The sequence below is a fragment of the Glycine max genome, chromosome 5 (genome assembly GCF_000004515.6).
Source record: "Glycine max cultivar Williams 82 chromosome 5, Glycine_max_v4.0, whole genome shotgun sequence".
Taxonomy (NCBI): domain Eukaryota; kingdom Viridiplantae; phylum Streptophyta; class Magnoliopsida; order Fabales; family Fabaceae; genus Glycine; species Glycine max.
This window is the reverse complement of record NC_038241.2, coordinates 32,207,935-32,223,260: the sequence shown is the minus strand read 5'-3', so window position 1 is coordinate 32,223,260 and position 15,326 is coordinate 32,207,935. Positions and strand designations below refer to the sequence as shown.

The 15,326-nt window shown below is 27.5% G+C and overlaps 2 protein-coding genes and 1 non-coding gene across 3 annotated transcripts; 1 reads left to right on the top strand and 2 right to left on the bottom strand.

The window, feature by feature from the left end:
* Positions 1-751: 751 nt before the first annotated feature.
* Positions 752-4,423, bottom strand: LOC100789890 (uncharacterized). Its single transcript, XM_003524746.4, has 3 exons — positions 4,267-4,423; positions 3,114-3,171; positions 752-1,558 (listed from the first exon to the last, which is right to left on the bottom strand). The coding sequence occupies exons 1-3, from the start codon at positions 4,285-4,287 to the stop codon at positions 987-989; spliced, it is 651 nt and encodes a 216-aa protein (XP_003524794.1). The 5' UTR covers positions 4,288-4,423; the 3' UTR covers positions 752-986.
* A 6,624-nt stretch (positions 4,424-11,047) lies between these two features.
* On the top strand, positions 11,048-11,119 carry TRNAP-AGG (transfer RNA proline (anticodon AGG)). The gene has a single exon. It is a non-coding gene; the product is annotated as a tRNA-Pro (tRNA).
* Positions 11,120-11,334: 215 nt separating this feature from the next.
* On the bottom strand, positions 11,335-12,396 carry LOC100306539 (uncharacterized). Its single transcript, NM_001249533.2, has 4 exons — positions 12,274-12,396; positions 12,010-12,038; positions 11,664-11,910; positions 11,335-11,523 (listed from the first exon to the last, which is right to left on the bottom strand). The coding sequence occupies exons 1-4, from the start codon at positions 12,338-12,340 to the stop codon at positions 11,498-11,500; spliced, it is 369 nt and encodes a 122-aa protein (NP_001236462.1). The 5' UTR covers positions 12,341-12,396; the 3' UTR covers positions 11,335-11,497.
* Between the last annotated feature and the right edge of the window lie 2,930 nt (positions 12,397-15,326).

The following is a 15,326-nucleotide window of genomic DNA, read 5'->3' as shown; positions in this document are numbered from 1 at the left end:
CATCTCATACCTCTTCGTTACATACTAGAGATAAGGAATACACCAAACCAAATGAAATAATAAAAAGTATTGACGGTAAAAAAATTTAAGAATTTTCTAGATTATGAATTATAGAAAACTAACCAAATCTTGAAATCTATGATTATTATCAATAATAAATAAATCAATAATGTGTACCTTTCTTTATAATAATATTATTTTTCGATGCACTTTAATCTCTTGAAAGAAGAGAAAAAAAAATTTATTTCTTTAAATATTTTTTCAGTTTCTAAATAAGTTTGTAATGATTAGAGATTAAAGAGAATATTTTTCTATCCTAATTATTTTTAGTTTTTATGTATGTTTGTGATCATTAGAGATTAGAGAGAATATTTTTCTTCTATTAGAAAGACAATTTTGTTTGACGTTAGTAGAAATTAATCCCTTTTATGACTACTATTCTCTTTAAGTAACAACTAACAGTTATTTTTTAAAAAAAAATTGTATTTAACTCAATGTTTGGGTGGGTTGCACTTGCTTTTGGGTTGTTGGTGCTTGTTCAGAGTGGCACATTTAGAGCTTGATTCCCAATTCCTAACCAACCCATTTGTCCACAGAGTGACTTGGTTTTCAGTCTCCTCCAAGTGTTTGTAACCTGTCCTTAATTGCGGTATGATTTTATGGGATAACCCTCCCAAGCAGGAAAATTAAGGAATGTAAGGTATTTCTTTCCTTTTAAGCAAAATAGAAAGTAAAAAAAATACTGCAAGAGTAATCATATAATTATAAAAGCATATATAATTGAAATGGATTACATCGCCATTACAGTTACAGTACACAGAGCTCTAGCTCCAGTATCATATATAATTATTAGCATATAACAACATACATACACACATCTTACGCATGAGTCACAAATGAGCACTAGTGTTTTTTATTCCCCATACCTATGATTATTATGTATGTTTTGGAAGCCCAGCCCCTCCAAGAGGAAGGTCTTATATAAATTAGTTGTAATTAGCACCAGTGTTAAACTTAGCATTTCCGAAATCCTGTTTTCCCGAACCAGAGTTGCGAAAAGAACTTTTAGTCCCATTGTTACCACTGCAAGGAGCGTGTCTCCCCTTGGCAACTTGCACACCAGTGTTGAACTCCGCCTCCTTGAAGTATTGATGTCCGCCTCCTGAGTTTATAAAGGCATCCTCAGTACCATTGTTAACGCTACTAGAGTGCTTTTCAGTTCCAGCAGAACGAAGAATTTGGTCGTCAGAAGTGTTGGTTGTAACAGCAGAGGTGTTGGGTAAGCTTTGATCCCCTTTGTGCATGTTGTGTATGTTGGTAGTGCCTTCTTTATGGCTCAGATGATCTCTTCCCTGCTTGCTGCTGTTGACTTTCTTATTACCTGATCCTCCATAAGCTGTTAGAGCAACACCGATGATCTTGACAAGACGAGTTGCGACTGCAAGCAGCAAAAGTAGCACCTCACAGACAAATGATAGAGCTCTGATAATGAAGAGCACCACTGACATAGGAGAAATGCTATTGACGAGTGGCCGGGAAGCTTTCCAATTTGGTGCGTCTTCCAAGGAGAGTTAACGTTCAGCATGCAAAGACCAATCAATTAATAAAGAAGATGAATGAAACGCAATGTTTGTGAGTTACTGAGTTTGAAGGTGTTGGGAAATTTGAGGGTATTAAATACCAAAAAAGATGTACACTAATTAATGGATCATATAAGAATTATCACATAAATAAATTTGATTTTACATTTTAATCATAATTTTTACATCTTTAAATATATTTTCTCCACAATTATATGATATCTCAATTATACTCCAACAAAGTTGATCAAGGAAAATCTCTTAAAAACCAAAGTGAGTTGACAACAAATCTCGTACTAGCTAGCTACGACAAATTTGAATGAAGCAGGAGAATGACAGCTTCTACCAAAACCATTAAAAGTGAAGAGTGAAAATATATATTCAAGTTGTAAATATGAACGGGTCTCATTCATATTTAAAAGAAAAAAAAAAGCGTATTATCTACCTTGACATGGGTTTTAAAACATCGCAATATAGGGTGCAAGCAACGAGAGTTATGCAACTATCAATGAATAGAGAAGCTGAATCACATAGTTTGTGAGCTGAAGAACAAATTAAGGTTATATATATATATATATATAATGAGATCAGATTATATCATGTAACTTTGATAGTTATTAACTTGATATAAAATACGATTTTATTAATTTAACCGTTAAATTATATTTAAATATTATGAAGATTATTTATGTTAAATTTTATCAAAATTAAATATCAATAAGGTAATTAAATTATTTATATTTTAAAATATTTATCCAATGATTAGTTTTAATCTATATGATGAAATATAAAATATTTTAAAATTAATATGAAATTTTACATATATGATTTATATAAAATAATCTAACCTAATAATTATATATATATATATATATATATATATATATATATATAAAATATGAGAGAGATTATGATATTCCTGAAAATTTTAGAGATTTTGATATTATTAATTTTTTAATCAATCAAATTATATGTCATCTTCTCATTAATTATTTTTTAAAATTATTCCTTGATTATTATTTTTTAAATTAAAAAATGATTAAAGATGAAATCTAATTCTTTTTAATTACTTTCAACACTTTTTATAAAAAAATATTTTGAGGATTAGGGTTTAATTTTTTTTCTCTTAAGCATAGGCTTTTATAAAAAAGTATTGAAAGTAACTAAACGGGCTCAAACGTCTAAATTTATCTTTAATCATATTTTTTAATTTAAAAAATTCTAATTTTAAAATAGATGTATCCAACAGTTAATAAAATTTGTTCGATATGAGTCACTTATGAAGCTTGTCCACTATAGCCCTTGTGACATATACGAGTATGTTATAAAACTATATTACAAGAGAATGCCATCTCTTAAAAACTAACTAAAGTCATGAAGTGCATTAAATGACATCTCTTTTAGTAATGCAAATTTGAATGTTGGAGAATGCCTTATACCAAAACTATTAAAAGTGATGAGTGAAAATATTCAAGTTGTAAATCTGAATGAATCGCATTTCATATTGGAAAAAAATATATTATATATCTATACCTTGGCGTTTGAGCTTGGCGGTTGAAGATACATGTCGGAAATCTCGGCAATTTGGTGCCTACAAGAATTGTTCTCCAAAGATCAATTAATAAAGTTTTGAGCAGTAGAACAACAGGTATAGGGATAAGAAGTCTAAAATTACACTCTAATCCAAAATCTTAAAATTCAAATTTATAGGTCTTCTCCTTACTTATATGGTACTCAACCTTTCGACTTTTACCCGATGTGGGACTTCACCTCACACTTAAAAGACATGATAAAAGGAGATTTTTTTCTCTGACCTTTCATTATATATTAAAAATAGTTATTAGTCTTTCTAAGCGCATATATAAAATGATATTTTTAATATAATTTATTTTATATTTAAGATTAAAATTCAAATCTTAAATTAATTAATTAATTAAAGAATACAAATAATTATTACTGTTGATTGATATTGATTAAAGGGGATTTGAGAGAAAATCATTGAAAGAAAAACTACTCAATATTAATTGGTAAAGCTTTTAAAATTAAATAATTAGACTAACTTAATTGATTTCAATATGTGAATCTTAGTGCCACTCATAAGCTCTTGTAGCTGTGAAATCAACGATTAAGTTAAACTCTAATTAGTGTTCACTTAATGAGTTACTACCAAATCATTGATTTCAACAAATCTTTAACTTCAACCCTAATTTGAAGAAGTAGATCTGAACACATATGGCCCCAAACAAGTGAAAACAAGCTTGAGCGTGTGTTGGTAGGCTGGGTTGGTAGTGGATCTACCAATCACACTGCTGTCACAGGAGTTCGAGAACACCCCCATTTTTGGGTAGAAAGAGGTTGAGAAAAGAGAGATTTTTGTAGGTAAGCTAAAGGGATAGATTAATATGGAGTACAAGTGGTACTCAAACTTATATACATGATCAGCTGCTGATTTTTTAACCAATTATATGAATGCAAGATAAAAAAAAAAGGGTTCAATTAACACTGCTGAAAAAGAGACATAATCCTTTCCTACCTTCAAGTTAAAGCAAAATAAAGACCACACTAATACTGTACAATTAAAGAAGCAAATATATAGCAGATATAAAAGGTGGTATGACGAAAAAGAAAGAGAATTATTGAAATAACAAGAAAATTCTTTAGATGCAAAAATTGAGAATCCATATACCTGAAACGAATCCTGCTTCATATTTTCCTCTCTTGCAATGAATTAGATCAAAGAGATCGAAGAAGAAAAGGCTTCTAGAGAATCTTTGAGACAGAAAGTAAGCAACATATAACCTATATATATATATATAGTGGTTGTGGATCCATATATTATATTGGATTGTATGTCCATAAAATTTATTTGTTTTTTTTCTTGTAAATTAAAAGGCATTATATATAGTTTTATTTTAAATTAAAAAAGATCTTATAATTTTAAACGTATTCTAAATTAGAAAGGAGAAAGTGTTGGAGTGAATAACCATGCATGAGTCTTCTTTTGATAGTTGATATACTATTTCATGTACAATCGAGAGGGGTATGAGTATAATAGATTTATAATTAACCAAGAATTATGTAAAAAAAAAAAAGTTTGGTTAATTATCAATTTGAGCCTCGGGAGGTTTCTAGTTGACACATGAGCAAAAACTCATTCAAACATTCTAGAGTTTAATTATCTTCTTGGCCAATTTTTATAAATTTGATATGAAAATTGTTACAGTATAAATTAAAACCAAAGAAAAAAATTTCATTGACTCGATCATGAAATTCTTAGAGTCCCCTATGCTTTCTTTTTTAAAAGATCATTTTTCTAAGAAATTATAAATTTTATGTTTCTTATTCTTAATTCATATCCTAATTGTTATATTTAAAAATACAATGATTTATTTTGTTGGTTAATTTTCTTCTAATTTATTATTTAAGTTTGATTTGATCCAATATTATTTTTGGAATTTAATTTAATTCTTTAATTTTTTAAATTGATTCAAATTGACTTCATCTAAATTAGACAGATAGTGTTAGAAAGTATGTATTTTATGGTGATTTAAAATCACTTGATGGCAATTTTAAATCATCACAAAATGTGATATAATAATATCATTAATAACCTAATTTAGACAATACAATCAAATTGAATTATTTTTAAAAATTAGATAATTAAACTAAATGATCAGATTAAATTTTAAACATAAATTGGAGAAAAAAAATTAATTTAACCAATTTTGTTTTCTCTTAATAATATCTTAATTTTTAATTCTATTTTAGTGGGCAGAGGGGGCTGTCTTTAGCCTCTTTGCACAACCTTCATTTAAAAAATAAATATATTTGAGATCCTAATAAAATTTAAAAAATATTAAAAAAATTCATAAATTTTTTCATATTAATTTAATTTTATAAAAATAAAGCATGTATTTATTAATCTTCAGTGATTACTTTTTTAAACAATCTCCCGACGTCATGAATGAACTTAATTGTTCAACATCATATCTTACGTACAGACCTACAGAGTCACATACATTAATTAGAATCTGAATTGAAGCAACTTGAATTTATCTTTTGCTGCTTTTCTCCAGTAGTTTGATTTTAACAAGTCAAGGAAAACAATTTGAAGTGTCTTTCTAGGTGTAGTACGTAGTTGACGAAGTCAAAAAGAGTGAGCTAGTTTTGTTGTTTAGCTTGTAGTATCCATGTGAAAAGGGCAATGCTCCCCATTCTGATTTGACACGTTGTGCTATAGTCTCTTTAATTGGACTCTAATGAAGAAAATAGGTATAGTTTTTTGGGTTCTTTTGAGTGAAACCCTACTTAGAAATTGGACTCTAATGAGTGTTAGTATTGGTCATTTGAATAAATTATTTTGTCCCTCTTCCTCCGCCCCCCACTCCCACCTTGTGGCTCCCATTCTCCTTTTCTGCCCCCATATGTGCCCTCTCTCTTCCCCCTCCCAATCCTTTCCTTTTCAATTCCTCTCCTTCCCATCCTTCTCCCTCTCCTTTCCAACTAGTGTGTGTCTGAGGTAATTTTTTTTTTATTTATTGTTCAATGCAATTGTGATTTCATGATAGACTTATCAACAATAAAATCATGATTATGTTTACTTGAATTTAGAAAAACAACAATGATTTCATTATTATGTCTAGGGTAATAAAAATATATATACTAAAATTATAATTTCATCATATATTATACAATAAAATCATGATTTTATTATGATAAATCATGATTTTATTATATATCTTATTCAAAAAATCATTATTTTATTAAAAGAAACATTTTTAAAATGAAAAAGGAAACAGTCCCTCGTTAGGGACAAAAACAATTACAATGGCCCCCATAACAACTTCCCCGTGATATTATCATTTTATTAGTATCAGATCCATTTATTTTTGTGGTTTACTGGCTTTAGAAACTGATATACGTTAAAACTAACAAAATGAAAAAAGCCTGATATATATCTGACTGTACGTACCAACTCAATAATTCACTTGACGTACGAGTGAAGACTTAAAAGGGACTACTCCTATACACTCACATGCATGCGGGAATGCTACTAATGCACCTCCTTAATCACCAAAGATTATCTCAAACAAAGATAATAATTTCTGTGATTAATGTCTGTACTGTTAATGTATATGTACGTTATAGTAATACTGGAACTCCTTTATTCTGAGAAGATAATTAAGTATTACCACACAACACATAACATAGGGTACAAATTTATCAATATGCTAAGATGTCGCAGACGATAGAAACATGAAACTTTATTTTATCAAAATCTTTTTTGAAAAACTACTTAGAACAGAAAATACAAATCAAGGTTAGATAAAACTCAAAAGCAAAGAGGCATAGAAGATTTTCATACTAGTCCATTTCCACTATTGAAATTTTCTATATCTTAATTAATCCATCAAATTTTACTACAACTATTTCAAGTTATAATAAGTATTTTTTTTTAAATCACTTTTGATATAAGATTGTCTGAATAGTTGGGAAAAAATAAAAAAAAAAGGAAGAAAAATAAAGTCATGAATCCGAATCTTTCCAACTAACAAATTAATATTTGTGATAAACAAAAAAACACTTCTAACTCAATCTAAACTTTATACAGATTAATATACAAAGTTTAAGCTCAAATCTGAACTTTATTACTTACTTTTGACCGAGTAAGTAACCTTTTTCATTAATTCTTTTGTCTTTCATGCTTTTCAATTCGAACAGGAAGAATATTCATTTATTTTTTGCAAGATGGATCAAAATACTAGAGCATCACGTATTCATAAATATGAGATATCATTTATAGAGAAACTGATGAAATCTATCATATGCTTTTGTCTATAAGCATTAAAACATTGTTGTTAAATTTAATATTTTGTTTGCATAAATTAAAATATTTGAGTATCTTGATGAGTCTTCTGACTTAAGACATAACATAACCATATTTGTCGGACAAATTCTTTACTTCGAAGGGTTTTTTGTTCTCATCATTAAAATTACAGAAATCATGATTTTTCAATAGCTAATTTTTATATTTGATATGCATGAACATCAAAATTTGACAGAATAAATTGTTATCTGTCAAGGATAGTGAAAATTTTGTTATTTCGTAAAATTATGCACCGTGCCATCTACATTCTTTTATTTCAACCCCAAATATAATAAAATATACTGATTTTCCTTCCTCTATATTTATGATTATGAGCTTCTATTTTAAGCCAATAAAACAGAATTTTTATTGATGACAAGATAGTATTTTATGTTACAAAAAAGAATCTAAAACTAATCAAATATAATAATAAGGTTATATATATATATATATATATATATATATATATATATATGCCATGCCACGCTTTGGATTTAAACCAAGTTTTTAGTAAACTGCTAGAGTATGGGGCAACCATTTGTCCACAGGAGTAACTTGATTTTCAGTCTCCTCCAAGTGTTTGTAACCTGTCCTTGCGGTATGATTTTATGGGATAACCCTCCCAAGCAGGAAAATTAAGGAATGTAAGGAATATCTTCCCTTTGAAGCAAAATAGAAAATAAAAAAAATACTGCAAGAGTAATCATATAATTATAAAAGCGTATATGATTGGATTGGATTACATCACCATTACAGTTACAGTACACAGAACTCTAGCTCCAGTATCATAATTATTAGCATATAACAACATACGTATACACATCTTACACATGACCCACAAATGAGCACTTGTGATTTTTATTCCCCATACCTATGATTAATATGTATGTTTTGGAAGCCCAGCCCCTCCAAGAGGAAGGTCTTATATAAATTAGTAGTACCTAGCACCAGTGTTAAACATAGCATTTCCGAAATCCTGTTTTCCCGAACCAGAGTTGTTAAAAGCACTTTTAGTCCCACTGTTACCACTGCAAGGAGCGTGTCTCCCCTTGGCAACTTGCACACCAGTGTTGAACTCCGCGTCCTTGAAGTCTTGTCCTCCTCCTCCTGAGTTTTTAAAGGCATCCTCAGTGCCATTGTTGTTTCCGTTGAAACCAAAGAGGTTGCTAAGGAAACCAGACATATTTTCGCCGATCGAGGGAAACTTATAAGGATCTTAGTGTTTTATTTATTTTTTTCTTGCCTTGATGTTTGCTACCAACCCATCCTTCGTTTTATAGATGCGTAAAGGAGAATCTTATGCAACCTTTCTCATCTCACAAAGCATATACTTAATACCAACAAGGTAGACTACAGTTTGTAGTTTTGTCGTTTGTATACAATTGGATTTTTTAAACATATTGCAGGGTTCAATTCTTTGTTGAAAGAAACAAAATTTGTTTCAATAATATTTACGTTTTAAGTGTTAGTTTCATAAATACCGTGCTTTTAGAAGAAAAAAAAAATAATTAATTTCCGAGACTCTCTTTTTAGCTAGGATAAGCATATTTTGAAAGAGACAAGTATTCCATTAAGATATATTCTAGTGCACTATTTTCGGATTTATGTATCTTTGGTCCTCATCTAATATTCTCTTGGATAAAGGAGCAACAATGCTTGAATTGATCAAAGATCATATTTGTTCACCCCGCAAAGGATAAATATTATTCGTATGCCAATTTTAGTACTGTCAAATCATGGATAAGATATCAATTGAAAGCAAATGCTACATCAGATTCCGTATATACTATATCACATTATCATGCCAGTTAGATTGATAAAAGTTTATCTTACTATATGACATTATCATGCCAGTTAGATTGATAAAAGTTTATCTTACGGTAGAATGTATAATGTGAGAGACCTAATTCAATTCCAAAAATTAACTCAAGGGATGAGGATTGTCGTTTACTGGAATTACTTTTAACGGATCTGAAACTTGGATTATTTCTCACACACCCCCTCAGGCATAATCACTTCACTTTAGGACCAGGAGGGGCTCAGATACCATCTTAAATTGAATAATGTGAGAGACCTAACTCCTCAACCTTATAAAGGTTGTCCCTTAGTTATATATTTTAATATGAGATTATCTTTGACTGATATGGGACTTATTATTTCCAACAGGTTATTAGTACAAAACTATGAAAATTTATGTAACAGCATCAAATTTGATCTCTTAATAAATTTGGTATTTCTTTTGTAGTGCCTTGATGTTTGCTGCTAACTTAGCCACCATTTTATAGATCGATGTGGAAAGAAGAATATGATGATACTCGTTCCTTAAACATGCACATAACTTATTTCGTCTCAGCCAATTTTTTTTTATTGACAAATATTAATTATAAATTTTTCCGAATAGAAGATTCTTTTCATTTTTTTCTTAATTACACAATCAATCTTATATTTCCATGCCTATATATAAGAACTTTTATTTTCATGGACCGGTCGAAGCATATGTCCTGTGATGTAACTATGATAATGTCACGCGAGCAAACGACACGAACAAATAATTCCACATGAAATTATATTCCTTTTCCATTGGAGTACACTTTGTCCCTGATATAAAAATTTATATTGTTTTTCCCCTCAACAAATATTCTCGTCTTGGATAAAGGAAAAATCATTTTAAATGGAGAAGTATTTTAATTCCTTTAAGGGACTAAAAGTAAAGTTGAAAAAAAAATTAAATAAATAAAAGCAAAGATAAAAAAATAAGGGATTAAAACAAAAATAAAAAAACTCAAGGACTTAAAAACAGAAAAATTATAAAAAAAAAATTAGAAACTAAACAGATAATTTACCTTTATATATATTTGCAAGATATTTGCTGACATTGATAATGCGAAATTTCTAAAAATGAAACGTTTGCTGGATCGATTTCTGGTTCGTGAGGATTACTGATTTGATTCCTGGTTTGGTTTGTTCAGCTTTCTTTCCATGCACCTTGGTTTTTTTCTTTAAAAAAAGATATTCAGTTTTAAAAGAAATCCATCCATTAAATGCAAATGAAAGAGGGATGAAAACTTTAATTCAAAACTTCTTTGAGAGTGAAAAAATGTTAACAAAATTGTTAATTTTTAAAAGAAATTTTCAAAATTTGGTGAAAAAGCTTTTTAATTTAATGGAAAAAACTGAGTTTAAGAGCCATATGACGCAGCGTAATAAGTGGCCATTTTAATTCCTCAGATCAGTGCAACGGTAAAATTTGTTACTTTGATTTCTCTCCAATTTTCTTAAAAATAATTGATTGTAAAATCCATTTAAGTTTAAACATATTTAGTAAATTTGGCAATTTAATTTTGTTTCATCGATTTGTCTTGTCTTTATTGATTTTAGGTAATTTATTATGTTATACAATGAGCTATATACTGAAAATTAAGTCATTTCAAATTAATTTGACATAATTATTTGAAACATAATAAAAACAAAAATCCTAGCGATGGGTCTCACAATTACATTTTTATCGTAGTCTTCGCATATAGCCATGTACAATATCATCAAATAAAAAGGCATTGATTTTACTAATTAAATTAGTTAACTTTCACAAACCACTTCCAAAGGGCATTTGGTCTAGTGGTATGATTCTCGCTTAGGGTGCGAGAGGTCCCGAGTTCAATTCTCGGAATGCCCCATTCCATTTAGATTTTAGAACTATTTTTTGCTATTGAATTTTTATTTTTTTATTTTAATTTCTTTGCGATTGAAACCTTGTATTGTTTATTTTCGTCACGTCGTGAAATACAGACAAAGTAAACATGAAATAAAGAGACAACAATATAGCCATAAAAGTAATCTTATAATTGAAACCTAGTATATTTTCATTAGGTAATGAAATAACAAAGTACTAATCTTCATGAAATACAAAGACCACAACAGTGAATAATAAACTTCCTATTCCTTACAGCACCTAGTAGAATGTAGTAATAAGCTTTGGAAATCAAACGTAGCCTATAGAGTAAAATAGTAAAAATATCTCTAAACAAGACATCTTTTTTCCGGTTTATTCCCGCTAAGCATAGGTGCAGTTAGCGTAACCTGTGGATCAAAGAAAAAGAACTAGTTCAGAATCCCAAAAATTTTTAATAATCACTGCAAATAAATCACATATTATACTTCTACCAATTTTCTTAACGAAACATAAATTGTCTTATTAGTAGCATATAAATATAGCTTACTTGGGTCACTGACAACAAAGAGACCAGAGCCAGAGAAGAAACAGTTCCAAGTGTTTCTACCATTAGCTGCATAGTACTGATTCATGACAACAGAGGCATGGTTTAACAGAGTGTTTGGGTAGAAGCAGGATCCACCTGGTTGGATCATTTTGCAATCACCCAAGGCAATGCAACCATATTGAATGTTATCATTCAGTGCAACATCAATTGTTGAAGGTTTTGCTACGCACCAACTTTCCTGGTCTAGCTGTATTTCATCACCAAATTAAAGCAACAAAACTATGAGCTTTCATGAATTTTTATATACATGGAAAAAGATACTTAAATTAAGGTGATCAATTTTTACCATTCCATTAGCAAACTTTAAGTGCCCTCCTGCACAAGTCAACCAAATAATGATAACTCATTAGAAAGAGGTAAAAATAAATTAAAGTTTATGCAAATTCTAAGCATTGTGGAGTGGGTATTGGAATTTATTTCAAAGGAAAAAAGAAAAGTCATATTAACATATTATAATTAAAGATAAACTTTCTATGGAAATTATGGACATTTTTTAAAAAGATAATCACATAGATGAGAACTTTAGAAGTGCAACCCAAGAATAAATTACCTAAGTTGCAAGAAAGGAGCAAAGTGAAAATAGAGAGAAAGACAAGTGACCCAGTTGATTTGGCCATAGCTTGGAAATTGTAAAATGCCAAATGGTGCTATTTCCCTTTGAGAAAATATCTGTGCTGTAATGTGGACTGAAAGGGCAGGGTATATATAGAGGTCTACATAGTAGATATTGTAAAGAATTTGTCTCATATATTTAGTTTAGAAAGAAATAATTTGTTTATCTTTAAAAAAAATATCTGTTTTAAATTTTTAGGATATTATTTTAGATTTAAAATATTATGAATTTGTTGTGAGTATTTTAGGATTTATTTCATGTTTTAAGGATAGGATTTTATCAATATTTAAATTTTGTGTTACACTTTTTGCTCTATACCATGAATAAAACATCTCAGAGGCTTACACAATATACTTCTTTTATTAACAAATACTAGTATACCTAAAAAAAAACCCATCAGATATTACCAGAGAATAATTATCACCTATCAGTTTTAAAACAATTATTGACACATTAATTAGAAAACTTAGCGTTAAAGCAGTTGAAATGTAACAAGAGAGTAGTATATGCACGTTGTTGGAAGATGAAAAGGTAGCCAAGAGGTTTTTAGTGACATCTTCGTAATAAGCAATAAATTTACAATTGTAGTATAAGAACAGACGAATGCATGTTTTTTCTGCCTATATACTTGGAAGGAAACGATTACATCTCATAGATTTTAAACTCGTGTATCATGTACGAGTTGGATTCAAAAATATAATTTTATATTTGTATGTAGTATTTTATAATATATATATATATATATATATATATATATTGATAAAATTAAAAATTAAAATATTTAATAACATATTAAAATAATTATGTAAAAATTGATCAAGATAATTATTAATTTTTAATTGAGAAATAAAATATATGTAAAATTGAGGATTTGATCAAAATTATAAAATTTTTACCATAAGAAGACTAAAAATTACAAAAAAAAAAATTAAAATCATTGATTAGAAATTATAAAAAAACTAAAATTACATATTAAAAGCTCAAATATTCATTAAATACTCACGTCACTTTTAAATGATTACTTTTAATTATTACTGTTAGCAAAATTTATTTAAATAACTAAATTTAAAATAAATTACATTGATATGTATACATAATAATTAATTTATTAATTTATATTCTTAATTATTATATATTACGAATTATTTTAAATTTAAATACGTATTTTTAAAATTGACACTTTTAAATTATTATTTTTCTTGAAATATATTTTAAAATAAGTAATTTTAAAAATTAGCGTAGATAACAATATAATATTTAATTATACTACTTAATATCAAAATTATCAAAATTGATATTTAATTAGAATATTAAAACTGTATAATAAGTAGTATACTATTACTTAGGATAAATATTAAAATTAATTTTTAATTATCAAAATTACATACAATAATATTATATTTTTGTTTTCATAATAGAAATATAATTTTTATTTCAAAAATAAAACATAAAATTAATTATATATTATACTTAATAAACACGAACAATAATTAATAGTGAATAAATAAAATATTTATTTTAATATTTTAAAAATATTACACACAAAAGATTAAAAACACATTAATTTTTTCATCTGCTCATTTTATTATTTTAAATATTTTTTATGAGAAATAATAGTTAAAAATGTATTTGATTATCTATGTATTTTAGTATTAATTAATTGATATCTAATTACATATTTCATATTTATTTCATTATTTTCATAATATTTAATTAATATTATTATTTAATAAAAAATTAATTATCAGAATTGTATAGTAAATGACATATTATTACTTAATATCAATTATCAAAATTAATATTTAATTATAAAATTCTGTAATAATATTAAGGAATATTACTTTTCATGAAATATATTTTACAGTAACTAATTTTTAAAAATATGCATAAGTAGTAATATAATATTTATTGTTACTACTTAATATTAAAATTAAAATCTAATTATGAAAATTTTATAATAAATAATATATTATTACATAATATAAAATATTATCTTTTTAATTATCAAAATTGATATAGAATTAATGCGAATAAATTAATTCTTCATTAAATACATATGTTATACAAAAAATATGATCAATGACTATTATAAAACCGAAGTTTTGATCAATGATTAATATTTGTTGAAAATGAAGTTTATTATTCTAATATATATATATTACAATTTCTATAAATATATATTAGATTGTTCACAATTATGCTTATTATCAAATCGTTGTCCACAATCAACCACCAAGCGAAATTATTTTGATTTTCACTAAATTCATATTGCTTTTTCTTCTTTTCTTTTCGATAAATAGAAATATTCTGCATTAAAAAAAGAAGAAAGTATAGGAACAGACGAATGCATGTTTTTTCTGCCTATATACTTGGAAGGGAAAATATAACAGCTCAATACAATTTCTATAAAAAATATATATTAGATTATTCACGATTATTACTATCAAATCGTTGTCCGCGATCAACCACCAAACGAAATTATTTTGATTTTCACTATCTTCATATTGCTTTTTCTTCTTTTCTTTTCGATAAATAGAAATATTCTGCATTAAAAAAAAAGAAGAAAGTATAGGAGCAGACGATGCATGTTTTTTCTGCCTACATACCTGGAAGGGAAAATATCACAGCTCAATAAAATTTCTATAAAAATGTATATTAGATTATTCACGATTATTATCATCAAATCGTTGTCCGCGATCAACCACCAAGCGAAATTATTTTGATTTTCACTATCTTCATATTCCTTTTTCTTATTTTCTTTTCGATAAATAGAAACATTCTGCATTAAAAAAATATATTCTAATACGTACTCAGAAAGGGGGAAAATCATACCGCTGAAGTTGAGTTTATTTCTAATTAACCAATTGCATGTATTAATCGTACAAAGATGTATAAAGAGGCTTTTTTACCTAAGCAAATACTACTAGTTAACATCGCATTCATTTTATTTTTTTATCGTAATGCAACAGAAATTTTTATTTTTATTTATT